At 37.9% G+C, this 27,196-nt stretch overlaps 1 protein-coding gene and 1 long non-coding RNA gene across 5 annotated transcripts; one reads left to right on the top strand and one right to left on the bottom strand.

Moving 5' to 3' along the window:
* Window positions 1-585: 585 nt before the first annotated feature.
* On the bottom strand, window positions 586-24,775 carry krt1-c5 (keratin, type 1, gene c5). 4 transcript variants are annotated; one of them, XM_041788268.1, is made up of 10 exons: window positions 24,638-24,775; window positions 13,998-14,127; window positions 12,539-12,933; window positions 10,196-10,278; window positions 9,054-9,210; window positions 6,722-6,886; window positions 6,511-6,636; window positions 4,258-4,475; window positions 2,827-2,855; window positions 586-1,630 (listed from the first exon to the last, which is right to left on the bottom strand). In XM_041788268.1, exons 3-10 carry the CDS (start codon window positions 12,923-12,925, stop codon window positions 1,515-1,517), a joined length of 1,281 nt encoding a protein of 426 aa, XP_041644202.1. In that variant the 5' UTR covers window positions 12,926-12,933; window positions 13,998-14,127; window positions 24,638-24,775; the 3' UTR covers window positions 586-1,514. The 4 variants fall into 4 exon arrangements, with proteins under 4 accessions (XP_041644202.1, XP_041644201.1, XP_041644203.1 ...); XM_041788267.1 differs by having other exon boundaries at window positions 24,616-24,723; XM_041788269.1 differs by having other exon boundaries at window positions 24,620-24,678.
* LOC121510292 lies at window positions 24,676-26,510 on the top strand. Its single transcript, XR_005991929.1, has 3 exons — window positions 24,676-24,765; window positions 24,848-24,928; window positions 26,426-26,510. It is a non-coding gene; the product is annotated as an uncharacterized LOC121510292 (long non-coding RNA).
* The last annotated feature ends 686 nt before the right edge of the window (window positions 26,511-27,196 follow it).

Below are 27,196 nucleotides of genomic sequence, written 5' to 3'. Positions count from 1 at the left end.
TTTCAAAATCCCCCAAATCACAGCTCTACATTCTTTAACCTAAGCCCTTTGTCACTAAATAGATGATCAGGTTTCATGGGTTTAAAAGAGTGTTTCAGGATTATAATTACCAGAATTAGAGTAAAAATCATTGACATGAAACTCCAATGAATACAAACCTGATATAGGTTATTTTACTGTGGGCTTATTGTGTTCATGTTACCATGACATCTGACCTCATCCGTTTTCAGTGACTTCAATCCCAACAAAAGAAGTTTTATTCACAAGAATGTATGATTTTGCTCTTTTTGATGTCTTTAATATGAACTTTCACTCTCTCACAATTGAATTGCATACATGTGTTTATGTGTCAGCATTAGTGCATATGCACCCTGTCTACATGTGCACACCAACACTCTGAGACAGAGACATGGAAGACTCACAAGCACAAAGCCTGTCACCCGATGCTCCTGTAAGTAGGTTGTGTAGTTTCTGCCCTCTTGGTGCTGAATCGTGTGTCACTGTCCTCTCTCCTATCATATTCCTCCAGTATCAGTCAAAGTTTCTGTTTGGGCTACATTTTCTTACAGAAATGACAAGCACATGCAAGTTTACACAAAGTTTTTTTATTGACACTGTACATCTGCTTTGGTTGAGTTGATTTGTTTTCTTATTTTAACAAAAGGCAATGAAATACTTTTATCACTATTTAAAAAAAACTATCCAGCAATAACAGTAGATACTGACTGAAAAATCCAGACATTTTCTAAACATGCATGTATTCATAACTGCAAATATTACTCTGTCTTTTAAAAAATTACATTGTATTTAATTGTTTTACAAATACTTAAATTCACTCATCATATCCATTCAACAAATAACAGGCTGCAGACAAAAGCTCATTAGCTTAGCTTAGAAATTGGAATTCATTGGCTTCTGTATTTATTAGATTACCCAAATATAAATTGTTTGCTTTGAGCATTACAGGCACTGGTAGATTTTATTTATCTTGCTAACTACAAGACTTGCTTTTATACCTTTGTTTCCAGACTTTATGCTATGCTAAGATAAGCTAATTTGCAAATAGCTGTAAAGGTATTTTCACCATACAAGTAAAAGTGGTGTTGAAATTTCTCATCTGTCTCCTCCTATTGATGGTAAAAGCACATTCTTGAGCAGATTCCTTTAATGGATTTTGAGCTCAGCTTCTATTTTCCTCAGATTTCTATGTTTCATGAAATCCTAGGACAATCTTCATGCATTTCTTTGGACACGTTTTATAAGACCGGCTATTTAAACACCGAGATCAGTTTGATCTAATATGAAATGAGTTCCTCCATTTTTGTGAATACATATATTTTTCATGTTGCAAGAGAAGACCAACTAAAGTTCCAGATAAACTCTATTACTCATCTATTTTGGCAAATTTGATAAAACAAAAAAATAAGGAAAAAATGATTAAAAAAAAGCTGTGACCTGAAGCACAGCAGACGCTTTGGGTTTTAGATACATCACTTTTCTTTACACACTTTGGCTCATTTTTTGCGCTCCTCAATCTGCTCCACCTCACTGGATTCATCAACCACCTTTCCATTGATCATGGTCTGGGTAACCACTTTAACAATCTTCCTGGTCCTTACATCAGGGTCTTCTGTAACACAAAATAAAAAAAAAAACAAAACAAAACAAAACAGTAATTCACAAAAATGCATCAACACTGAAAATGTACATTTGCAAGCAAATTAAGTTTCATCTCAAGAAATTACTGGATTGAGGTTTGAAGCTTGGTATTAAGTGTGCCAACTTTCTGTCAAAAACAAAAGAAAATCTGACACTGAACAAACGTCAGATCTTTACTTTAGGTTGACATTTTAGTCTAACAATAAAGTGATGTCAATCCCAATGGTGGGCTCATTTTAAAACCTGAAGTTTGACTGACATCAGTGCCCTGTTGCTCCAGCTATGCCTATCTTCAGTTCTAGTGTCAAGTCAACACAAAACCTCACACTGAGAGTAGCTATGTACTAACTTAGACTGTGTAATGACTTGGTTGGACCATAGAAATGTAAGGTTCATCTTAACTAGAAGAGTGCAAAGTCCAACTAAAACATGGTGGCAGAGATGAATTTTTCTCTTCATTTGACCAAACAGTGAGAAGTATTATTTAATCCAGTGTTTGTTATGATGCTGCCTCTTGTACTGGATTGTCTCCAAATGGGCCAACTGCCAACTCTTAACTGCAGTTAATCATCAGAGACAAAAGCGTGTGTTAAATATGTCAAGCCATTGTGATTAGTTAATAACTATAGCCTTCACCCTAAACCTTCAGTCAGTGTAAAATAAAGGACATCAGGTGGTGAAATAATTAATAAAAAAATAGGTCATTGAACAGTACATTATGGCGGGATGGCTGGAAGTATCTCCACTTATGGAAAACAATAGCATGAGTCCCAAGAAAGTAATCCTACATTTGGATGTAAAACTATCATTGATAACACCCTGCTGAAACTGAGCAGCTGCTCAGGTGCCTTTTTACATTACATAACCTGACTTGTTTAAGGTTTGCTGCTTTTGACAAAACACACACAACTAAAATACATGCAGGCACAAAAGATACTTTAAGTAAAAATACATAAAGGCGATGCTGGGTAGTTAATTTTCAAAAATAAAAATTCATGTCTATGAACACAAACTAGAGACATCACGTTTGATGTCTATTTTTCTGTCAACCTGCTAAAATGGAAACTTTCTTTCCTTTATTTTTTAACAGGCCAGCCAGCATCCTGCAAGTCACCACATCACTACGTGAAAACTTAAGAAAGGAGTGAAACTATAAGCTGAACTTACTTTTAGGAGGTGGAGGTGTTTCTTTCACCCTGTGGGACAAAGAATCAGTTCAGAATCTTAGCTCAAGAGAGAAACGTACCAAGACATAAACTTTGTCATAAGCTCTGTCAAAAGTTCAATACATACAAAACTCAAGCGTAAAATGATTTTTACAGATTAAATTTAATGCGCTGCTTTATTAACTGTAGAGCCACTGGGAGCAGGAGTGTAAGCTTTTGACAGAGCCAGGCCAGTAATTACCGCCGCCAAGGAGGTTATGTGATCGGCAGGGTTTGTTAGTTTGTTAGCAACATAACTCAAAAAGTTATGGACGGATTTTGATGAAATTTTCAGGAAATGCCAGAAATGGCATAAAGAAGAACTGATTAGATTTTGGGAGTGATCCGGATCACCGTCTGGATCCAGGAACTTTTTTAAAGGATTCGTTACTATTGGGAGATAGGGCTAATGGCGGAGGTCTGCGCTCTCCAAGTGCTTTTCTAGTTTACTTCTATTTCATTTACTGTAGATACAGGGACTGACAAGTATTACAATACATTGCTACTTGTATCAAATTAATTTATCAGAGAATCACCATAGTCGCCATCGTAGTCTACTATGATAAAAAATTTACTCAATATGATTCTGACAAAATCTTAAACATGTGTAAGGTATGTCATCTTCTCTTTAACACATATCTAATCAGCAGCAATGTACTTAGACATGATCAAGATGATGAGCTGAGGTTCAAACTGAGCATCAGAATTGGGAAGAAATGTGATCTAAGGGACTCTAAACATGGCATGGTTGTTGGTGGTCCGCCAGGCTTTCATGCTGTTTGAATAAATTATCCATATCAGTTGAATGTCAGCGCAGAAATTGAAACTAATTTTTCCAATTTTCTGCTGTACAATTTGGTAAGCCTGTGCGAACTGTAGCCTCAGTTTCATGCTTTTAGCTGACAGGAAGGGCATCCAGTGTGGTCTACTAAGGCCGTAGCCAATCTGCTTCAAAGTTTGATGTGTCATGCATTCAGAGATGCTCTTCTGCATACCTTGGTTGTAACAGGTAGTTATTTGAGGTACTTATGCCCTTCTGTCTCTCAAACCAGTCTGGTCATTCTCCTCTGACCTGTGGCATCAACAAGGTGTTTTGGTTCAGAGAACCATGGCACATTCAAAGCCACTTATATTCACATTACTTCAGCCCATTGTCTTGCTCATGTCTACATGCCTAACTGCATCAGTTGCAACAATGTGACTGACTAATGATTAGATATTTGCGTTAATGAGCAGTTGACCATATACCTATTGAAGTCATCATTATAACCACATGCGCATGCACTTCAGTCCTGCACTACATTCAACAGGATGAAATATTCTAGCTAAAAAACGTATGATTACATAACTATGTAGTTATCAGTGAGATACTGGTTTTGTAGCCCTCTCTTACATCTCCTCTCCCTCCAGCAGCCTCCTGTAGGTGGCGATCTCCATCTCCAGGTTCTGTTTGATGCGCAGCAGCTGTTCATAGTCAGTCTTGTTGCGTTGCATGTCCAAACGAAGCTGAGACAGCTCATCCTCCAGCTGAGTCAGCGTGGCCTGAAGACGGTCCATCTCCACAGAATACTTGTGACCCGTTTCTCCCAGGTTTCCTTCCAACACACTGACCTGCTCACATGACATACAGGTAAGGATCAGTGACAATGGGCAGAGAGATATATATGTTACTAAACAACGTAGCAAAGGTGTAGCTTAACTGGACACATTCCTCTTAAGGTAAGAGCAAGCATGACTATTTTTATTTTTAAAGCTGTCATCAGGGTCAAATATTCCCTTTTAATGCACTAGCCTTTATTTAAATTTGGTCTAGAAACTTAACATACAAATGCTAAAATTAAGTCAAGGAACAACATTTACAACTGGAGTTTTTCTTTTACTTTCCACTCATTAAGTTATCTTTTTATATAGTTGATCATTAAAAGTCATTTTGTCATCACAATGGCAAATTGTTTCCAATATTGAACAGGGCAATACCTTCTTCCTCTTTGGACCTCAACATGCAGGGTTTCCCTGAATACAACAAAGACTCAAATGGAGAGAAATCAAACTTGTCATTTTCATAAATTCTTCCAACATATCTGCAGATATCTCAAGCAAGCTGATGAATTACACCGTCTTTTCACTTAACTTTTACTTCAGTTTTGATCACTTGGGTCAGCCCAAAGGTCAAAGCCTCACACTTTTCATAAAGCTGAGAACTGCAGCGCTTGCTAATAATCCTCAGGGGGTCTGACAGTATAAGCCACTGTTATTACTACATAAATAATAAGTAAATAAGTCATAAATAAGTTATCTTTTAATTATAGAAACTGCATCATTAAATACATACAGTAGTTCACAGATGAGGTAAAAATGTATAATAGGCTTTACTTTTACCTGTAGAGGGTTAACCCCTTTATATTGCTTTGTGCAGTATGTTTACCTGTTGAGCTCATGCATTTACAACCCCTCACAAATCACCCGGCAGCACTACAGACTGTCAGCACCATAATATCTCTGCATTCAATGCTGTGTGCTCAGTATGAAGCAAACATCAATGAGCCATTACTCTGCCCCACTGGCGACATCTACTCACTGTTTGAGCTGTACGCACACATAGCGGAAGCGCCAGCCTTGTTGAATGAGCTGTCATCCTGATTGATTATTAGAGTAGAAATAAACTGCTGTGTTCACTGAACCTCTGGTATCCCTTTGTTGACAAAAAGAAAGCAGCTGTTTTCTATAGAAAAGCTTGACATACAGTGCTTAACAAATTTATTAGACCACCTGTCATATTTGTCTCAGAGACCATCCAGCATCATGAAGTGCTTTAATGCAGACTCTTTCATTTTTAGTGAGCTCTCCACTTTTTACCATTTTGAACAGGAATGAGGGATTTCAAACTGAATTCACCCAAATTTGAGCCGGCTCACTGGGCTTCTCTGAGAAGTCAGAAATTAATCAAGCATAACATTCAACCACTAAAACTCATTTTTCTGTTCAGGAATGCAAGTAAATAACTATAATTTGACATAATGATCAAGAAATATTAATGTGCTTTACTATTTTTTTCAGTTTTTTTGTAAATCAGTAAATTTGAAAATTCATGGATAACAATAATAATTATATTTTAGCATTAAAAATATCATTTGGGTTAAAGAGGTTCTACATATTGGTGTATTAACCATTGCAGAAACATAAAAAATGATTTTGGTAATTAGCAATACTGTTAATTTAGGGCAGCTGTGGCATAAACCTTACTTTGGTTAAGGTTAGGGTTAGGGTGATCTAATAAATTTGTTAAGCACTGTATGTGCAGTGTACGGAGTAGGGCTGAGAAGGTTTAAGCTCTAAAGAAGTAGAAGCGTGATGGTTAGAGTAAAACTCCATTAATTTCTGCAAGTTAAAACAGCTGCAGACGAGGGACCCTGGAGTCTGTAGGGCTTCAGCTTGAGAGGCAGGACGTTTTCTGTCTCTCCTGTCATGGAGCTTTCTCTTAAATTACCTGCTAAGAGTTAATGATTTTGATTCTGGTGTATATAAACGTTACATTTGGTTAATTTTACAGTAAATAAGATCAAATTCCCCAAAAGGGGCATTATTTTTTAAAGGCCTACATGTTTAGACTAAATCAATCCATCCTGAGTTATTTGCCGTACTGTACCTGCTTTCTGAGACTGTCCAGTTCGACCTCCAGAGCCTGCAAGAAACGTCGCCTCTCGCTGAGTTCACTTTGAGCACAACGCAGAGCCTCGTTGCTTTCTTTCACCTCTGACTGCACTGCCTCTAACTGCAAACACACAAAAACATGTCTTTAAAACAAAAACAAAAGACAGAACAGAAAAAAAAAAGAGAACACTCCATTACAAACTGACCTTCTTAAGGTACCAGGCCTCAGCCTCCTCTTTGTTTTTGCGAGTGATGCCCTCATACTGGACCCTCAGTTCAGCCATGATGGCCCCAAGATCTGGACCCTGAGCTGCATCCACCTCCACATTAACCTGCTCATTGGCTAGGCGCGCTCTCAGAGCACTCATTTCCTAACCGGATTTAAAGATACCAAAGGTCAAACAATGTTTACATTTTATGCAACAAGTGTTGAAAAAAATAAAAAGTAGTCTGAGTTAAAGTTAAGGTGAGCATGTTTCCATGTAGTTTGAAAAAGTTGAATTATTGTGTTAGTCCGGCTAAAACAAGATCTTTAAAAAGACACCTAACATTTCAGTGAAGCTGAAATAGCACTGACCTGAATTCCTTGAAGTCAGACTAACACACTTGTGCTCTAATCGCACAGGACTAGTATTACCTAGGGACCTCTGGTCATTTGTAAGAATCTCACAGGATGTCAGTGTTTTTAATCCTGTATGAATGACCATGTCTGTGATTAGTGGTGTAAAAATTCCAGGGCAAATTACAGACCATATTTCAGCACACACAGAGGTTCACAGGGTATTTCTAATCTGTAATTCAGGGTGGTAATTACATTTTTTTACAGCCTGTGTAGCTTTTTCTGTTCCTTTTTCTGATGGAAAAAATAATACAGGCTTAGCAGGACATTGTTAGCAAAGTTTTGATATATAGGTCATAAATTGTGCTTCTCTTTCAGTTAATTTCAGCATATGTGTAAAAATGCATTTATTGTACCGACTTATTGAAACGCTGGTGTCAAAATGTGCATACGCACACTGCTGCTCCCTTCATACACACAGCCCCGCAAGGAGGGTTGTTGTGGACGCATAAGAATCCAAAATGAATAGAGCGCAGAATAATACCCACAGCATCAACTGCATGAAAACTGTTAAAAGTGACAGTAAAGGTTCATATTTAACAAGAGGTTGACAGTAATGGACATATAAAGAAAACCTCACCGGCAGAATCTGATGTGCAAAACACTGCAGCCATACAGCACCCTTATGTTTTCCTTCAGAAATGTCTGTATAAATATACATGTTTTCATCCTTTTACATACAAACTGAGCTGTCTCATAAGCAACTTGTTGCTAACTTGTTAGCAAGGTCAACAAGAAGATGGTCCAAAGAAACTAGCTAAAGGGGAAATATCACCATGCATGTAGGCGATGATCATGCCAATAAATTAATTCTCCTGCTGTACCTGTGTACTGGAATAAGGAGTAAGTTCAATACCCTGATCAAACCACAGCTGTAATTTAACTTAACTGTGCATGTAAACGTACTGAGTCTATTTACAGAATATCTCTACCACACTGATTATTTAGAGGCTTCGCTTGAGTACAAGTAGTAGAGTATTAGCACACTCATTTTAGAATAATGTAGATTTGAAAAAGGTCTGAATATTCTGACAGCACAACAGGGCGCTGTCTCCTTTTTAAAAATTTAAATATATTATGGCCCTGAGAGCTCATCTCTGCAACTAAGGAAAGCACCAAAAAAGAGACAAAAAATAACTAAGAAAACATCTTCAGAAGGGCAGCAGGGCACAGCTGTGCCACAGACTCTTGTGCTTATCATTTTAATACTTTTAAAACACATGTACAGCTTTAAGAAAAAAAAGCAAAACAACAAACACCAAACATTTTGATTAGCTAAGCCAGCAAGACAAAGATTAAATAATATAAACTTATGAAAGGTTATCGGCATTTCGATTTTTTATGTGTTATTTAGTCCCTGTCTGATGTTCTTGCCATGTTGCTTGAATTTTAATTGTTATATTGAGGAGACAAAAAGGTCTGCAGAAAGCAGCACAACACCTGCACAGCTCAGTCTACATCCTGGACACCACACCTGTCTAAACACACAATACATGTATGTTTCTGGATGTGCTCCGATGCTCCTTCTGTTGAGTGTACACAATAGCTGTTGTCTTCTTGCCATCTTAAAGCACCATGGCGACAAACAAAGAGGGCATGTCAATACACTTCGCATGATCGTATTTCAGATACTGGATACTGTAAATCTCTCTGCTACAACACTGCTTTACATCGACCTGTTTAAGTTGTGGTACTGATTGAAAAAGGACTGGAATGTGTTATCCCTCTGAGGTTTTGAATGTCTAGTCATGTCTGAGTGCAGATAAATGGTCTCTAACTCGCTCAGACAACCCACTGTGCGTCAGAGACATCCTATATTTAAACATGACTACTCTTGACAACTTGTAAAGCGATTAACCTGATGAGCAAACACTCATTGATCATTTCCGACATGAACTTCACCATGGCAGAGATCTCACCTCATCGTGATTCTTCTTCAAAAAGTAGAGCTCCTCCTTCAGGCTGTCCAGGTCACCTCGCAGGGTGGCTATGATCTGGTCGTGGTCAGACTTTGCTCTCCTCAGAGCCTGACAGTCCCTCTCCACAGACTGGCACAAGGTGGCTTCTGCCTCCCATCTGCAGAAAAATTACAGCAGAGAATAGGAGTAAATGTCCCCTTTCTCATCACTGATGTTAAACTCCAACAACTGAGACACCGTTAAGTCTGTGTTGTTTTAGAAGCCAAAACTCTGTAGGACCTAGAAAGTTGTTTAATCCAGAATAAAAGCTGAGAAAACACCAGAACATAAGATGACTAAAGAGAATTTCACTTAAGAGGTATTTAAGCTGTTTTCCAAGGATTCACTCATTTTAATCCAAACAAAGATAAGTTAGAGAGATGGCTGTGAGGAGTTTTCACCTGATTACAGAAACAGGAAGGAAAAATGATGCCCCTTTATGACTTGCAAAAGAAAAGTGACCATCAGAACCAAGATTAATAAAGTAAAGTAGCCATCAGTATTAACTAATTCCATACATAAGCATCCACATGCAACTGACACAGCAGTGGGAGCAAAATGGGGTTAAGTTTAATGCCCAATGACAAAGCAACATGTGACTGTAGGAGCTAGGGACCAAACCCATGACTTTCTGGTTAAGAGAAAACTAACTCTACCCCTGAACCAACAGCCCCTATTTGAAAACTAGCTCAGAGGTGTGAAACCCATAGTTTTAACCCCAGAATTAATGCATAAATGTGAAAGACTCTCTCTAAACTCATCCAAAGGTATGCATGTCAGGTACACATGCACTTTGCTGATAATTCCATAAATCATTGCCAAGTGATGTATCACTCCTCCACATCAGACTTCAGAACATACCATCAACACACTGTGAGAAACGCCAGCAGTGGGGGTTCCTTTACTCTCTGCAACTCCACCTTTACCTAACACATCCTGTGCTCACCAGCGTCACTGTTGATCGAATCCTGAGCAGCGTGGGAATGAGGCTCTTATTTCACAGCCTGACATAAAGGTCATTTATTCACACAGCTCTGCAGTCTGGCGCTCCCATGTGAACACTCACAGGCGAGGAAAAGAAAGAACCTCTGTGCGACACTCACTTGACCCTGAAGTCATCGGCCGCCAGTTTGGCATTATCGATCTCCAGCATTATGCGGGCATTCTCCAGCGTCTTTCTCCTCACCTGAGAGGGAAAACATGATGGAAAAATTAAAAAAAGGATCCAGCACGGGAAACAAGAAATGAGTTCATAGTTTGTGGTTGACTTGCAGCATAATTATACATGCTCTAAGTCAAGCGTTTCATGTTGGGTATACAAACTGATTCCCTTTAGGGGGCTTTGAGCTCTTACTCTCATCACTGCTTACAACAAAGTTTAACATACACCACTTAAACATTTACAGGTTCACTTTATCTCTTCATAAATTTGTCTGAATGTCTTTTCTATCAGCCATAAAACTTTTAAATCTTTTTGGTAAAGCTTCTAAATAACATTAAATAAAAAAACAGCAATATTCAGCCAACAATAAATGCTACAGAAGCTAACATAGAGAGTAAATTAAAGATGCTTTCTGTAAGTAGACTGGTTAATGAACAAAGTAGAACAACTGGATTTTAAGAGTCCATCTTGATAAATGGAATAAAAAGATCAGGGTCAAGAAATATCAGGATTCTCAGGCGCAGATAGTCTAGTGGTTAGGTTGCACACTACGCACGTGGGCAGCATAGGTTAAAGTGCAGCCTGTGGCTCCTTTCCTGCATGTCTCTCACCACCCTTTCATCCATTTTCAACTCGATCCACTGTCCTATCTCTATCAATAAAGGCAGAAAAAGTCCATAAATAAGAGACAGTTTAGCTGCTATGACAGGAATGCACTGTGCCAATACACCAATTTGAAAAAGATGTGTAGTCTATGATTATAACCAATCATAATAACAAATTGAGTTGTTATTTTCAAGCAGGTTAGATGTAATGACACCTTGATGGAAACAGAGAACATTTATTTGCTAGAACATGTCCAGAAAAAAAGAGAAAATATTTGCAGTCCTCTCAAAGATCTTGACACAGAAAATTCAGATGGGTTTGCTTCATTCCTAGGATCTAGGAAAAGATTTTATAACCATAGTTCAAACTATTTCTGTCTTTAACTGGGAGGATGGGAAACCAGCAGGTAAAAGTCTACAGAGTTTGAAGGTACTTAAAGGTTAACTTGGAGGAAGGTTACATCTTAGTTTTATAATCGGAGGTGAATCTGTGTCTATTTGCATGCCACACCTTTGCTCCAATTATCCTTGATACCTCTCAGAAAACTTCTTAGGTTTTACCACTTTAAAAATTGTGCCATAAAAACATATGTAAAGGTTTTCAGTAAAATCCTAAAATTTCAAAATTCAGGGAGCTTCCCTGTGTTGTGAAGCGATATTACATCTTAGTGCCAACAGAGGGCACCAGAGTAGTGTGCAAAGTGTGGGTGAGTATGTGGTAAAACTGAGAAAGCTGGCGCAGGACTGTAACTTTGGTGATTGACAATGGTGTTGAGAGATCATATGATCCGTGCCATTATTGAAGACAGGATACAGCGGAGCCTGCTGTTGGAGGATGGACTGTCTGTTGAAAAAGTCTTTTCTCAAACAGAGAAACTGTGGATTTATGTGGCGTGAAAGAACCTGGTAAATGGAAAAGAGCGATGGGGTTGCTGAACAAGGTCAGCGACACATGACCAAAGCCCCGGCCGGACATCAGAAAATGCTAAAGATGTGGTGGAGAAAACCACCTGGCCAAAGCCAGCAGGTTTGCTCATCAAAAATGTTACAACTGTGGAAAAGCAGAACACACAAAAAGAGCCTGCAGAAACATAATGGGGGTAAAGAAAATACAACACAGTTAAAGGGAGGGAAAAATAATTCATGAAAAAAAACATAACAAATCGAACCTTTTCGGAAAGTTTCTGTGTCAGTGTGTTAAAATATTTAGCACATGACCTCAGTTTTAATTTTTTAACATGCAAAAAATTCAGTTGAAAAAAAACTGACTTAGTGTGCAAAGCCCTTAAAGACGGTGACAATGTACAGCTTGGATTAGGAGATATTAATTCCTACAGAAGGACCAATCAGGAAAGATCTAAAAGAAAATGGGAAAATATAACATTTGATTTAGACACAGGCTGGGGATACACTATAATGTCAAGGAGGCCATTTTACAAGTTATTTTTTGATAGCCAAAAAGCACACTTGCTTAGTGCAGGATTACACTCAGGACATACGGTTGTCATAAAGTGCTAATATGAAGAACCACTAAAATTACAGCGGAATATGAAGGCATCGCCAAGATTTTGGTTGGTTAGTGTTACCAAAAGGCTCAGAAACAAGTCTAGTTTCTATAAAAACAATGATAATCAAATCTTGGAAAATCAAATCTTAAACCTCAACCTCTTCTCACTGACCTCCTGTCCGATGGCGTGTGCCTGAGCCATCATCCCATCTATGTCGTGTCCTTTAGGAGCCCTCTCCATCATCAGCTGTTTGATCTTCACCTCCAGCTCAGCATTGGATCTCTCCAAGGTGCGCACCTTGTCCAGGTAGTTTGCCAGCCGGTCATTCAGGCCCTGCATGGTCTCCTTCTCGCTGGCACCCATACCGAGCCCGTTAAGGGAGAGGCTGGTGCCCAGCATGTTGAGGCCGTTGCCCATGGAGACAGAACGGGACAGAGACAACGTGCTAATGGGGACCTGGGGTTTGGAGCGGACGCTGCGCCCACTGTCCCTCACTGACACGCTGGAGAAAGAGGGCTGACGGACCGAGTAGCTGCGCACAGAGAGGGTGGAGGCCATGGTGTCGTCTGCAGAAGATTCATATAAAAATTTTATGTGGGCTATTTGAAACCTAAATCTGTTTTTATTTAAAGCACATAAAACAAATGAGAAATAGAGCATGTGCCATCAGATAAAAACGAAGACCATTAGAACTGTATTCGACTAATGATGTTGAAAAGAACAGCTAATAATAAAGAGAAAACAAGTTCATGAACTCACATGCCTACATTTTGTATGCCAGTAATGTCCAAATAATACATTAGCTTGTCCTGTTTTTGTCATTTTAGCTTTTCTACATCAGTTAAGCTCATATTTGTTCTTACATTTGCAAAAAAATGTCATATTTTCACATCTCTTCTCTAATGTTTTACCTCTTATTGTTCTCATGTATTGTGTGTTATTTGGTGTCGGCGATCATTCTGGGGTTGTTTTTCAATTCTCTGATTTCATTTTGTGTCTCTTTTTGGGTGTACTTGTGTATTTTATCTCTCAAAAACAGAAGATGTCACTGCAGAGTCTTATGTAGTCACTTTGTCACTTTGGTTTGCATCTTTAATGTTTTTTTGTACCACACTAAAGTAATTTCATGTACCTCTCCCAAGCTATTACGAGTCTGCATGCCATCATTTTGCATCTGTCTGTAGTTTCTTTTTTTTGCATCTTTTTGTAGTCTTGTCATGCCTGTCATCAGACGTTGCACTAAAGGTCCAACAAGACATGTTAACAGCCATTTCAAGGCATAGATGCAGATCTGTAGGCTCATTTATGATCCATCTCCATCTCTACTGCTAAAGCAGGAAACCTGCTAAACTGACCCTGTGATGACATTATAATTGAAATCAATCACAAATGATTAAACAACATGTACCCAATATTAAATATGATAGCTATGCGCATTTTTGAGTTATTAGACGAGCAGATATTCCTTTCAAGTGTACTAAACTTAAACTGATTTTTCTCTTTGAATCTGTGTGAGATTTAAATCTGCCTCATCTCTGACTGCAATATAAAACTTTATTGCTCATTAATTGACTTTTCAGTGTTATTTAATGAGAAAAAATCAAAGCAGAAGAGCAAAAACAGTACTCACATCACTCTCAGTTCTCCAGCAGGTCTTCTCTTGTGCTGCTCGCTCAGGTTTGATGGTGAGAGTGAGATCCTACAGGTGTGTTTGGCTGAAGGAGGCACAGAGTCTTTCTGAGGGGGTGGAGCCATTGTCCCTGTGTCCAATCAAACAACAAACAAGAGGATGCAACTTGACACCTTGCAAAGAACTGAAAAAAAATATCTGAGGTGCAAATAAACTAAACCAGTCTGTGTCTGAACTTTATGCAGCTTATTCTCTGCAGCTTTAAAGGTTTGCAAACAGAAAGTGCAAGTTGAGACACTTTCTTTAACCTCCTGTAACAATTAAACAAAAGCTTAAAAGCTTTATTTAATGTATAATTCAATGGTAATGGAGGTTTATACATATTTTTTCCCACAATCTTTTCTAGATGGATACAAAATAATCTTTTATATCTGTATTTCATTGTTTTGGGAAATTTAGACCTTGCTTTTTAATATCTTAGCATACAAAAATGGAAAATATGCTCAATTATTCTAAGAAAATAAGAGTATTCTCAGTGTTAATGATAAAATGAATCACAGAATTTAATGCTAAAAGGGTTACTTGCTTAAAAAAGCACATTGATCAGTGCTTAATAAATAGTAAAACAATTGTGTATTATCCCTGCTTCTATACAGGAAACAATCTGACATTTTGAGCTATTTTTGGCATCATATCCCCACCATACAGTGACATCAGCCTTCACCTGACCTGAATGCTGATCGGAGGACAATCTGATGCCTCGAACAGAGACTCTGCAGTCTCTCCACAGTGATCCCATTGAGTACGCTCACAATGCACTGTAAGCGATGTGAGACGCCAGCCTCACCTGAGGACGGCCAAGCAGGGTGAGGGGAGAAATGGGAGGAAGAGGGAACAATGGAGGGACAGAAAGAAAAGAAAGAGAAGACCCCTGAGAAATGCAGGGTGTGGGTCTAGCTGAACTAGAAACCCGGTAGACAGAAAAACACACGCAAACACCCACACCTTTTGTATATTAAAAGTATCAACTATCTTCTCTGTACAGTATGTAATCCTCTCAAACGGCATTGTAAAATTCCTCTGCTGAGCTTTATCCTCTCTGTAGGCTCAGATCACACAATGACACTGACCTGGTTTAGTGCCTTACAAGTCCAGGACTCCACCAGACACCACCCACTTCTGTACTTCACACAACACAATCACAAAAAAAATCTCTGCTGGGATGATTCACATGAGCAACTTATCAGAAACTAAATAAGTTGTTATTTCTGGCTTCAGAGCTGGCTGATCACATTCTTGGACAGTTTGGAGTGACATTTTTCTATTGTGCTGTTTATATTCTGACAAAGACACAGTAACATAATCCCCTTTAAGTCCAACTTTCCATAATGAGACTGAATCACTTCCATCATTGTCTTAACCAGTGTTTTCAACCTCTTTTTATGATGACGCACCCTTTCAAAAAGTGAAATCTATCAAGTCATCCAAGGCAAAATGTACTGATAACATCCCTGCAACTGCCAAAGGATTCATTCAGTAATAGAGTTAATGAGATAAATATCTAACGCACCCCTTTAAAACAACTAAAGTGCTTTTATTTCGCAGGAATAGTTGTGTAGGCCTGAAAATGCATTCTGATGCATTTTGGCAATAACACTTAATTGGAAAGTCATGCAGGCCTACAGAAACCCCCTACTTTGATGCGTTTCAGCACATCTGCCGAACAAAAAACAAAAATCCTGTGCATCAGTCTTGTGCATGTGTACAGATTTAATCCATTCATCTGCTGACCCTGATGCTGAATGGAAAAAGGGTATATGGGACAACTTTTTACACCAGGAGAGATCATGTTCTTTTTATTCATGAAATTCTTGGTTCAATTTAAGGCATTTTTAAGGCACCCCTGACAATGCAAGAAGATACCAAAGGGTGCCACGGCACCCTGGTTGAGCACATCTGGTCTTAAATAAAAAATTGGACAATAAAAATAACATTCCCTGTTGTTAAATGCTAATAGCCATGGTTTTTGTGCTAGGTGTTCATGAATTGCAAGTTGCTCTTAAAAAAATACAATCCATTTTCAAAAATTACAGCATTTCCTTTTACATGCACAGCCCAGTGGTTCTACTATACTTAAATTACTGTAATCATGCACTGTCAAACCAACCAAGTTTAAACTGAAAATTATTTGTTCATTTATGTTAGGTTACCTTGACTTTTTTTTAAGTTAAACCACACTGTGAAAATTTTCCTATACTTACAAATTCTGTTTAAATTCAAATCAAAACAACATGTTCAGGTACTTTTCATCAATCTATGTAGTCTTCCTTCACTGAAGTTTTTAGGGATGCATGCTATTAGCAAATATCAAAATTCCTGCCAATTTTTAAAACCAATATTTTGGCTGTGAATATCAGCATGTATTGACAGTAGACTTTTGCCATTTTGTACTAATAATTTTGTAAAGTTTGAGGCTGGACCAACAAAAATACACCAGTTGAGGTCTTTTTCTCTTTGTTCATTCTCAATCTTCTGACTTTAAAGTGTGATTTCAGTCCTCAAGTTTGTTTCTTTGTGCTTTTGTGCTCAAAAGACCAACATTTTTAGGTCTGAAATGCATATTTGATTATCGGTATTGATATTGGATAAAATAAATCTGTAAATATTGGATATCTGCAAAAAATCTGACATCAAGCATCCCTCGCATTTTCCCTTTTTTCTATCACATACATTAATCTTGAACATTAATGCTGACCAGGGATGTCCAACTTAAGTAAAAGACAAGAGACAATATGTGAAAAGTGCACACTGAACCAGGAAGTCTTATTCCAGCATGTTTAGTATAACATCCACTGTTTGTTATTATTTATCCTTACAGGCAGGACTTCTCTAACTGTGCCAGTTAGAGAAGTCCTGCAATGTCCCATTATTTGATAATCACAGATTAAGGGGTGATTATCAAATAATTTGAGTACAGTGACCAAAAAAATACTTAGAATGATTATTATTTACTTAAAACTAAAAATGCATTCAATCAACTCAGAAAAACAGAGCTGAAATAACTATTTTGGATCTTTAAGTTAACACAATTTAATTTTACAACAGCCTTTAACTGTTTGGTCTTACAGTGGGCATTCATTTAAAGTTTGCATTTTTTTATTTAACTTTTTAGTTACAGTCCACTGCATTTTGAGGAATCATTGTGCTCTTTACTTGTTTACTTCACAGAATACTGTAAATTACCTTGCAAATTAAAAAGAAAACCAAATATAACTAGTCAATCATCTACTTTGTCAATCTTATTAATAAATATAAAACTATACTGACTGTTGGTAAAACTTTCCAACCTACACCTTATTACCTTATTTCATTTATTTTAACCAGAATCCCTCTGTGTTTTGTCCTGGGGTAGGCAACTGGGGTCACCCCCTTCCTCACTCATTATGGCCTGTGAGTCAATTTCAGATTGAAAAAAAATGAAACATGAAGAAAAAATTTCAAAATTCTGCCACGACAACATGACAAATGGAGGACCTTTGCATAAGAATCTTTGATTTCATGTTTACGATGATTTCTTTTCAAGATGTGACAAATATGATTTTCTGCCATTGTTTCTGTTAAACTCTTTTATGAAACACGAAGTGGATTAAAATAAAACAACAGAAATGCAAGTCAAATATAATGTAACAGCATGTAAATACTCTGTTTATTGCTTTAAAGAGTGGATTTAAAGCGTGGATTGGGTTCAATTCTGTTTAAAGCTAATCAAGATTTTCCTACAGTTTTAAACAATTTGGCCTTTTGAGAGTGAGAATAAATAAATGTGACCCTCTTATTGACTCAAGTTGCCTGTCACTGCCTTAAGATATGAAAGTTGGACTCTTACTTATGACAACAATTCTGGTCTGTGGTAATTCTCAATTTACTTTGAATTATCAAATAAATGTAAACATCTTCTTACACTGCGTTTAGCATCTTTTGATAACACATTGTATCTTGGCATGCCTTACAAAGGGATTATAGCTGTCACTAAATAAATGTAGTTTGAGCATTACATATTAGCCCTTAGTTTTAAAATGGACAACAATTAGAATGTACAGTAATACTGCCACCATGTGGCTAAGTTGTGTACTTCTAAATGAAGTCCAAAAGAAACAAACACATGCTGCTGATTCTTGTTGAAAAAGCCTTCATGATAATTTTGTCTGTATAAAGAGACTGCTGAGGTGACAGAGTAGACTACATCTGTACTGATTTAGCCATTATTGTCGATAAAATGGACAACTTTGTAGAGCACAGAAATGCAGTGAAAGAAAAGTGTGTATCTTATTTTCAATTTTATGAATATATTATTTGTCTGACCAGAAAATCTTCTTCCTGGTTGTTTTTCTATCAGTGCAGGCTAACCCAACTTTACAAATACTTGGAAATGGCTTAAAAATAACTACATTATTAAATGTTAGAGTGTGTATCTATCATATTAAGGGTTTTTTAGCCAGTGGAAATTTGTATTTTGTATTACAATAAAAATTATTATTTTGTGCACTTGCTTAAAGCTGTTCATTTTAAAACGTGTCATCTTTCACCCTTTGAGAATACTTAATGCATCTCTGTTTTAGCCCCACCATTTCTTCCTACAATGCCCTAACTGGTTTTCCTGCCTTAAAAAACTTAAAGACAGCGCTCCAGCTTCTTAAAAGATCAAACTGAAGGTCTGTGAGATTTCGAAAGCTGTTGCCGCTCACCCAAAATAAACGCATTCTGGGAACCTGCCGTGGGTCCCGTGTTTATTTTTGCTATGCGCACGTTTGGCCGTCAGCCTGGGTGAACTGAATCATAAGTTTCAGCTATTTCCTCCTGTCATTCCTCCTCATTTGCTACTGTACCAGTCAGTTTACACATGAAAAGAGTTTCTCTGTTTATTTATCTGAATTTCTACTGCACACTAAGTACTCACTCACAATCCAGAGTCAGATACATTCATTGTTTTTGTTGTTTTTGTTTAGAAAGCTGATACTGCATTTAGCTTAGATTTTTTTTAGCATGGGGTCAAATGGCAGGACTTTGCAACATCCACATTTAAACCAAACTCTCTTAGCCACAAAGTAAACTCATTGTGGTCCAGTTTGACTGAAGAGAAAGGCGATTGACCTAAAAATGGTTCATTTCATGTCATGATAACCCTCATATTGCTGTTTGTTTGCATGCTTTATGGCTTCAGTTTTCTAAAAGACAAATTTAGTCACTCAAAGACTGAGGACTGTTTGATGTTTTAGAGGAAACAGCATTTTTAAGTTGAATGGCACATTTGTTTGGTTGCACAAAAACCTGAATGAAATAAAAGAATCACAAAATATGAAATTTTCTGATTCAAAAGTCAAGTTTTAACAATTTTAAAGCTACATAAGACGTTATTATCAGAGTCATAAGTGCATTTCTTAAAGATAGTGGTAGTTAAGTGATATTAATGGTACAGTTTGCTATGCCCTTGCACCTTGATTTAAACAACCCCCTAGGTTATAAGTGTAGCCAGCACTGGGCGCTGGTTTAGTTCAGTTGGTAGAGCAGGGCTCATGTACACAGGCTATATAGTCCTCAAAGCGCCATCCATTCTCTCTCCCCATACTCCCTCTCTTTCTCCAGCTGTCCTATCTGAGTAAAAGCAAAATGCATTTAAAATAATGCTAAAAAGTAGCTAGTACCAAAAACTAAAACATCTGAAGCAAGTTAGCCGAACATGCTAATGTTTGCATGACCGTTCTGTTGTTGCAGTTTTTTTTGGCTCAAATTTGACTTTTACCAGCCAATAACTCACTTCCTGTACATCTGTCACAATGACAACAAATAAGTTTTGTTGTTTGTGTAAACATGATGCACATGCATACCTATTTACATGCATCAAGCTCCAGATTTCTTGGGAGGCTACACAAAAAGGCTTCTAGGGGCTGCTGGGTTGGAAATTAGCAACCGCCACCTGCCAAATGCTGCTATTTTTAAGCAGTGTTGGGTGAATTTGCTCAAATTTCCAACCACTGGGTAGGTAAATTAAAGCATCCTAGTCTAAGAGAGTGATTTGGAATTTCCCCTTGTGGGACTAATAAAGGAATATCTTATCTTATTTTGTTCTAACAAATTGCAAAAAATTAAACCCCTTTTTTTCTGATTGTTCCTGCTGACATTATGTGCCAAGCAATGTTATTATAGTTAACACAACCATACTGACTGGCACATACACCCAAGTCTGGGGAGTGTAAAATTGCCTGAATTGATGGGTTAAGACTTCACACAGTGGTAGTTTTATGTCTGGAGTTGTATTCGATAAGTGAGGAGTAGCCTGTTTGAATATGTATTTTTTATGTTACTCAGCCCTGACATCTATCCGAAAAACTCAAACGCTAAAACTAATAAAAGCTAAACTAAAACTAAGCATTTCTGCAAAAGAAAAACTAAACAAAATCAACAAACCAGCAGTAAAAACTAAATAAAAATAAACTGTAATTGACCACAGAAAGTGAAACGAAAAAAAAAAAATAGAAACCAATGAAAAATCCTAAACTATTATAACCTTGGTGCCAAGCTGAGCGGCCTTCCTGCTCTCGGACCAAAAAAAAAAAACCCTGCCTCCTCCTCCCTGTGTCAGAGCTAATGTCAAATGTTTACAGGCAGCTGTGTGAGGGTCTGACTCAGTATCAATCGAGAGTTGTTCTCTACTGCAACTTGTATATCTGCTAAAGGTGCTTTTGAAATAATGTCTTACTTGTCACAAGTCCAAGGTAGTTAAAACCTGAACTTTGGTGTGAGACTGCAGAAAATGAGCAAGAAATATGAACTTCTAGCCAGTCTGGACAGTTTGGTTAAAAAAAAAAAGTGGTTGAAAATGAGCAACAGTTCAGGTTATTTGTGCAAAACACCCTCTTATTAATTAGCCTGTTACCCAGTTTTTCTGTTACACTTCATTAAGTGGCCTAATGCTGCTTGTTAAAATAGAGTGGCTCATAAAAATGTTTATAGCTGGTAGATATTTGAATCCACCAGCCACAGTGTCAGTAGATAAAAAAGTTCGCATTTTTAATGCACAGAACCACTAGAGTAAAGAGCTAATTCTTCACCATGACTGAATCTGCACATTTTGGTGAGTTTAGGGGTGTGCTAAGGCACCCCAAATAACTACAGAGTGTACAATAGTTATATTAATGATAGTAATACTTAGAAGAAGAAGAATAGTTAGGGCTGTCACACTTTTACAGTTTCTAATCCCGATTAATCTCAGAATTTCTGTAGTTAATCATTAGGCTGTTATGATTTATTTTGAAAATCATTTTTTTTGCATTCAGAACAGTTTTTGTTTACCTTTGATTTTGGAACGGTCTAAAACCTAAGGTAGTTGACTTTGGATATAAATCTGCTTTTATTTTGTAGAAGAGAAAACACTTAAGGTAGATCAAAGATTATGTTATGAATTAACCAAGGTAACCTGTTATTGATTGGAAAGGAAACAAGGAAATGGTGAAAAAACATAAAGTTTTGATGAGACAAGGTGTAGATGACTTTTGACTTGTCCCCTTAACTGTCTGGGAGTTTTTTAAGTGATATGAGACATTAAGAGGCAGTGGGGGACTTATCTTACATCACTGTGGCTGCAGGGAGATGCTACAGTGGCTTAAAAAAAGTGTACTGAAAGGGACAAAAAGCATGCAATTAATCGCTGTTTCGAAAAAGAGGTCATCAATATGTAGAGCTACAGATGTGTAAATGTAAACCTACAGAAATAATGTGAGGAATCTAAAGGCAATTTAAATGCATAGAGTAAACATGAATTCTGGTGTGTTTTGAGGCATGTTTATGCCACCTAATTTGTGATTACTTCATTCCTTCATTTATTCCTACAGTCTCCCTATGATGCAAATCAAAACAAGCAGCAGATACCATCACACAGACAGACATCTTTTATCATCAGATCCTCTTGTAGTGTTTTAAGAATAAACCTAAGTTAATATAACATGAGACATTTTTACAGATTAAAAAACTGAAAGTTTCTCTTTCTCAAGAGTTTAACTGAGAGATTATCGAGCTTGTTAGCCTTTCAGATACTTTGCATTGCAACATCAGCTTAGTCGAATAATTTCCTCAAGCATGGCAGTAACAAATCCTCCAAAAATTAGGAGACTGCCAGCATATGGCAGTATCTGAAATAAACTCAAGGAGGAGGAGGGGGCTGCTGATGAAGATGGGCCACATTGCAATCTTGCACAGAGGTTTTGTTGACTGTTGTGCAGGGGGAGAGCTCATCAGCGTGAAGGAGAGAAACGTGAATATGCAGAGACGAGGGGCACTGCAGTGTATCTGCTCATTAGGCGTCCGACGCTGTAATTCAGAGAGCGAGCGGCTCTGCAATCAGGGGCCTATTCATTAGCATGGGGGGCCCGCTTTCATCTGTAACCACTTGAAGCTGCCAATCACCGAGGCAAGCGCATGACATGATGACAAAACGGGGCAGCTTAAATGCTCAGGGATGCTTGTGCATGGGGAGAGACATGCCTAAACGCTGCTTCGAGCGCTTGTATCTGATAGGGACTATAATGGGGAAGAAATGTGGGTTTTTACAGTGTAGTGCTGGCAGGTGGCCCAAGCTGTGTCTGTCTGATAATCATCTCTCTGCTCTGCATGAAACTAGCTTTTGTTCTCAGATTTCACAAGGAGGAGCATCGCTTTACTGAACAGGTTTTTTCCTTCTGAATTAAATTGATTGGAAATGATTGATTGGAGGAAAAAGTTTGATTCAAATGTAAGTTTAGGAAAGAATGAATGTAATCCCTGTCACATAGATTTACAATATGCTCCTACAGAGACTACATGCATCAGACCAGATTACAGATGCTCTGCAACACCTGGTCTGTCTACGATGAGGCATCTTTAATTAAATCTCAGAGTGGACTAAGGAACCATTGTGTGTTTATCTGCTGTAACGCTGCTGTCTACTGCTGGGTCAGACTATCATTGTCTGGGTCTTCTGCCTCCTTAAAGTAGGGGGAACACTGCCGCCATTTGGCAGTATCCTAAACTCCTGTGTTGTTTTTGTGCCTACCTGTTTTCATTCAACATAGAAAACAAAAGACATACATAAACAGAAATCTGAGCAGTCAGGGATTTCCTCCCTAATTCAACAGAGTTCATGAGGCAGGAAAACCTGTCTTTTAGTAAAGGGTAGGAGGAAAACACTCACTGGCTGCCCATTACAATGGCATGAGGTAGGGTATACTTACTATTTTTTTAGTTTCCACAGAGTATACCCACTTCTATATAGGGTATACTCATAGTAGTAGGGTATATGTATTTAGAGTAAACCCACTTCAGTATACACCACTGCCCATTAGTATAAACCTTCCTTTCCCAAACTTCATTATGCTGCAGCCCAATATGAGACCTGAAAATATTTCAGGGCCCACCAAAACCCTTGTACAACCATAACACAAGACTCAAATATTTACTATTAGTTCATCATATTTTTGTTTCATAAACGGAGAATTTCAATGTGAATGTTTTGCTTTCAGACACATTAACATTACTCAGATAGTGTTAGTGGGGTCACAATTAATGAGCCACTGCTGTTAATGTTGCTCTAATCAGGCATCTGCAATTTTCATGTGTAGTATTTATCTACGTGTTCGTGCTTTTTGGCCCAGTCAATTCTTCCCTAGTAGCGTTAATGTCTCCAAAGACACTGGTACTGGCACCGTATACGTCAGACAAAATTAATGACAAAAAGTGACGCGAGATAAAACTTCTGGCTGTTTTTGTTACTTCTGAGGCTTAAAATGTTAAGATGTTATCAAGTATATTATGTTTAAAACATGATTTAATATTCCTTTTAAAATGTACATGGTTTTAAGTTGCTGAAAATGACATCCCACGGCCCAACTACAGTATATTGGACATATCAATGGGCTGTGGTCCACACTTTGGGAAGCACTGGTATAAACTTTCCACTCTCACTAACAGATAGACATAGCTCCTGTTTTTCTGATGGTTTTGAATCTTCCTTTAAGCAGTTCAAAACGCTGACAAATTTCAATGCCTTATCTTTACTATCTGAAAAACCACTGGGAGAGATGGTCAATGCAAACAGGCTTCTGGTAAAACCAGTGGTCAGCTATAAAGGACTTCTGGTCTATACTTCACTTTTGTGCTGTCATTGTTTGCAGTGTGACCAGCAACTTACAAAAAAAATGGAGATGGAGTTGAGACAAGATTGGTAACAAAGCATGGACTTCAGACTGCACTTGCCTCATCAACACTAATTGAGGCTAACCTGGCTCAGGTGACTGTTAGATCCAAGTATGGTCCTTAAACTATTTCAGCTGAAATACAGAGGACAGAACTTGGACAACGCACCAATGTGTCAAACAAGTCAGGAAATTTACAGAGCTCCTGTTTGTTTGTTTGTTTTTTCAGCATTGCATGTGTGATAACAAAAGTCCCCCTACACAACATCATGCTATACGGTCAGGGGACTAAAGTATAATCCGTTTTCTGTCAAAACCAATAAACAGAGACAATCTATCAACACTACTCCAACAGCAGGCTGTATTATTACCTGAAATGTTAGTCCATTACTCACCCACCCATGTGGTTCAACACACCTCAACCTTATAAGCTCATACATGGCTGGCGCCGAAATCCAAGATGGCGGCAGTATTCGGGTATTCGGCGAAGAGGCATTGACAATAACGTGTACAGTCAGTTTTTACAGCATGTATCTTCGTCCGTGGTCAGAATTTAAACTTAAATAAGTACAAATGTTTTACCTATAAACATCAGTTAAATAAATAGTCGACTGTCCACTTTTACAGATATCTGGCTTGTTGTAACAGCCGTTACCCAGTCGGACTCAACGAAAACACGGACGCCGGATTTTAGGGAATTCGACTAAGGTAATTCTTGAATATGTGAATATTGCATTTTTTCCTTTGCTTTATTCTCTTTCGCAGTTTTGTCACAATTAAATATTGTTTAGCACCGAAACTGTGCTTAAATATAGCTAATAATCTTACAGGGTGATACCGTTAGCCTACTGACTGTTTCGGGTAAAACACGGACTGGATCGTTAATCTGCCGGAAGGAACTGCTTGTCTTCACCGCCCCACTTTTCTTACCTAAACTTATCTATGTCTTTTGGGTGCAAGATGACAGTAGATAGGGCTTTATCTTTTCATTTTTATTTTTGAACTGTGGTCCTGCTTCAAACTTATCTTTGCACAGCAGACTAGTGTAGCTTTTTTGCAGGTTTGTAGTATAATATAACTTACTGTGTAATACTTTCATCATCAGAAGTGCTATAATAATTGTCTTTAGAATTAAACCAAAAGAACAAAACTACTGGTTATGTCCTTCAGTCATGCAGATATCAAACAGACAGCCAGTGTATGGAAAGACTAAACACTAACACTAAAGATGCTAATGATAGGGGAAATTATGTGACAGATTTTTACCAGTTAAGAACAAATTGTTAATAATGCTGACTCTGCCTGGGCTGGTTGGTATCTGTGGCTGTGGATATGTTTAATGTTTTGGTATGACTGTTTTTGTGTTATAAATCTATGCTGTTATTGATATGGACATATTAGCTTTACTTTTACCCTTCCGTTCCTTTTAACAACCACATGAGATTTTTTTTCTATCAGACACAGCAGATGAGTTTCAAGGCAACCCAAGATGCTGGCCTCCTATAACTCTTGATGAAAACAAACGTAGTAACTCAGTACAGATCCCCTGTATGAAGTGTATTCAGCCTAATAATTGAAGTTTTATGGTCATACACATATCCACTATCATAGTGGCCATAGAAGACAAAGCTCTATCACCACATGGCTGCAGCTGTTATCTCAAATGTGTTTCAGTGAGAGTCTGAATTAGTTAATGAAAGCATAACTGCAGGTTTATCAGCTCTGCTTGTTTTCTTTCTAGCTGCAATGAAATAGTCATGCTTGAGCTGCCAGAGAAGGACAGGCGACCCGCAGTGCACAGCCTGTTTTAACTTACACAGCTCAGACTTTCCTCCACAGATAAGAGGGATCTCTAGATAAACCCCAAATAGATTAAGGTTAGAAAATGTATTTTTTAGCAGCTGTTAAATTGATGTGCAAATAAGACCAGATAGCCCATGTAATTTGATCCTATAGCATGCCTTGCATGAAATGTAAAAACAATCACTTGTGCCTGTGTGCTTAGTTTGAAACGAATGCAAGTAACTAACTTTGAAAAAAGTGGAGAAAAGCTTAGTCCAAGACAGCAAGAATGACTATATGCCATGTTATGGCCATCAGCTATGCCAGAAAGATATAATGTGTTATTTTTTGGGGCTGTAAAGATCTTTTCCATGTGTACTTAATGCTGTAAAAAGCCAACCAAACTGTTCCCTTCTTTTTCAGTGTCTGCTTTGCCAAACCAACTGAAATGTAGCTGCATATTTGATGGACAGATGGAGAAGGTGTTCTGTTGTACGCGTCAAGACAATATTTGTAAATATTTTTTCTAAATGTTCAGCTAAAATAGAGAGTTTTTCATCAAATATGTTTGTTAATGTTACGTTTCTGTTTAAAAGAATCAATGCTGAGGATTGATTATCATCAGATTTGCTCAAGCAGTCACTATCAATTTGTCTACAAGCCACCAAAGTCCTAAGGATGGGGAATCAAGAAGTGCATGGGTGTGGCACACTGAGGTGGCTAAAAAAAGATGCATTGATCCAGTTTGGAAAATCCAGATTTAATGGTATCTTTTAAGTACGTCATTAATTCTTCCCTGAGTGGCCCCTTGGCTGCTGTCAGTCAATATAAAGGGTGTAGATAATCTGCGTCAAAGGGCCTCATAAGAGCCAAGAAACTGCCAGATCAATAGCCACACTGTGAGTGAATAATCATTCTCACAGTAGGATTGGTCAAATTTCCTGTTAAGTACAGCCGGTAAATTGGAGATGATGTGCAGGTTTGTCACAGGATATTGCTCCTGATAACATGTTACTAAAGGAACGTAACCTCTGGCAGATGACCTTTTGATTTTTGGAGCTCTTAGACTAAAAGTGTCCTCCTGACTTAATGTGCTTCCTGCAGAGATGCATTTGATTTTCATATTTGTTTCAACATTTTGAGCCACGTAGATCATAAAAAATATTTATCTTTTTGCCCTCTGTAATTGAACTC

The sequence above is a fragment of the Cheilinus undulatus genome, linkage group 5, assembly GCF_018320785.1.
Source record: "Cheilinus undulatus linkage group 5, ASM1832078v1, whole genome shotgun sequence".
Classification (NCBI taxonomy): Eukaryota; Metazoa; Chordata; class Actinopteri; order Labriformes; family Labridae; genus Cheilinus; species Cheilinus undulatus.
Note: the sequence above shows the minus strand (reverse complement) of the source record. Positions and strands in the feature narration are given on the sequence as shown.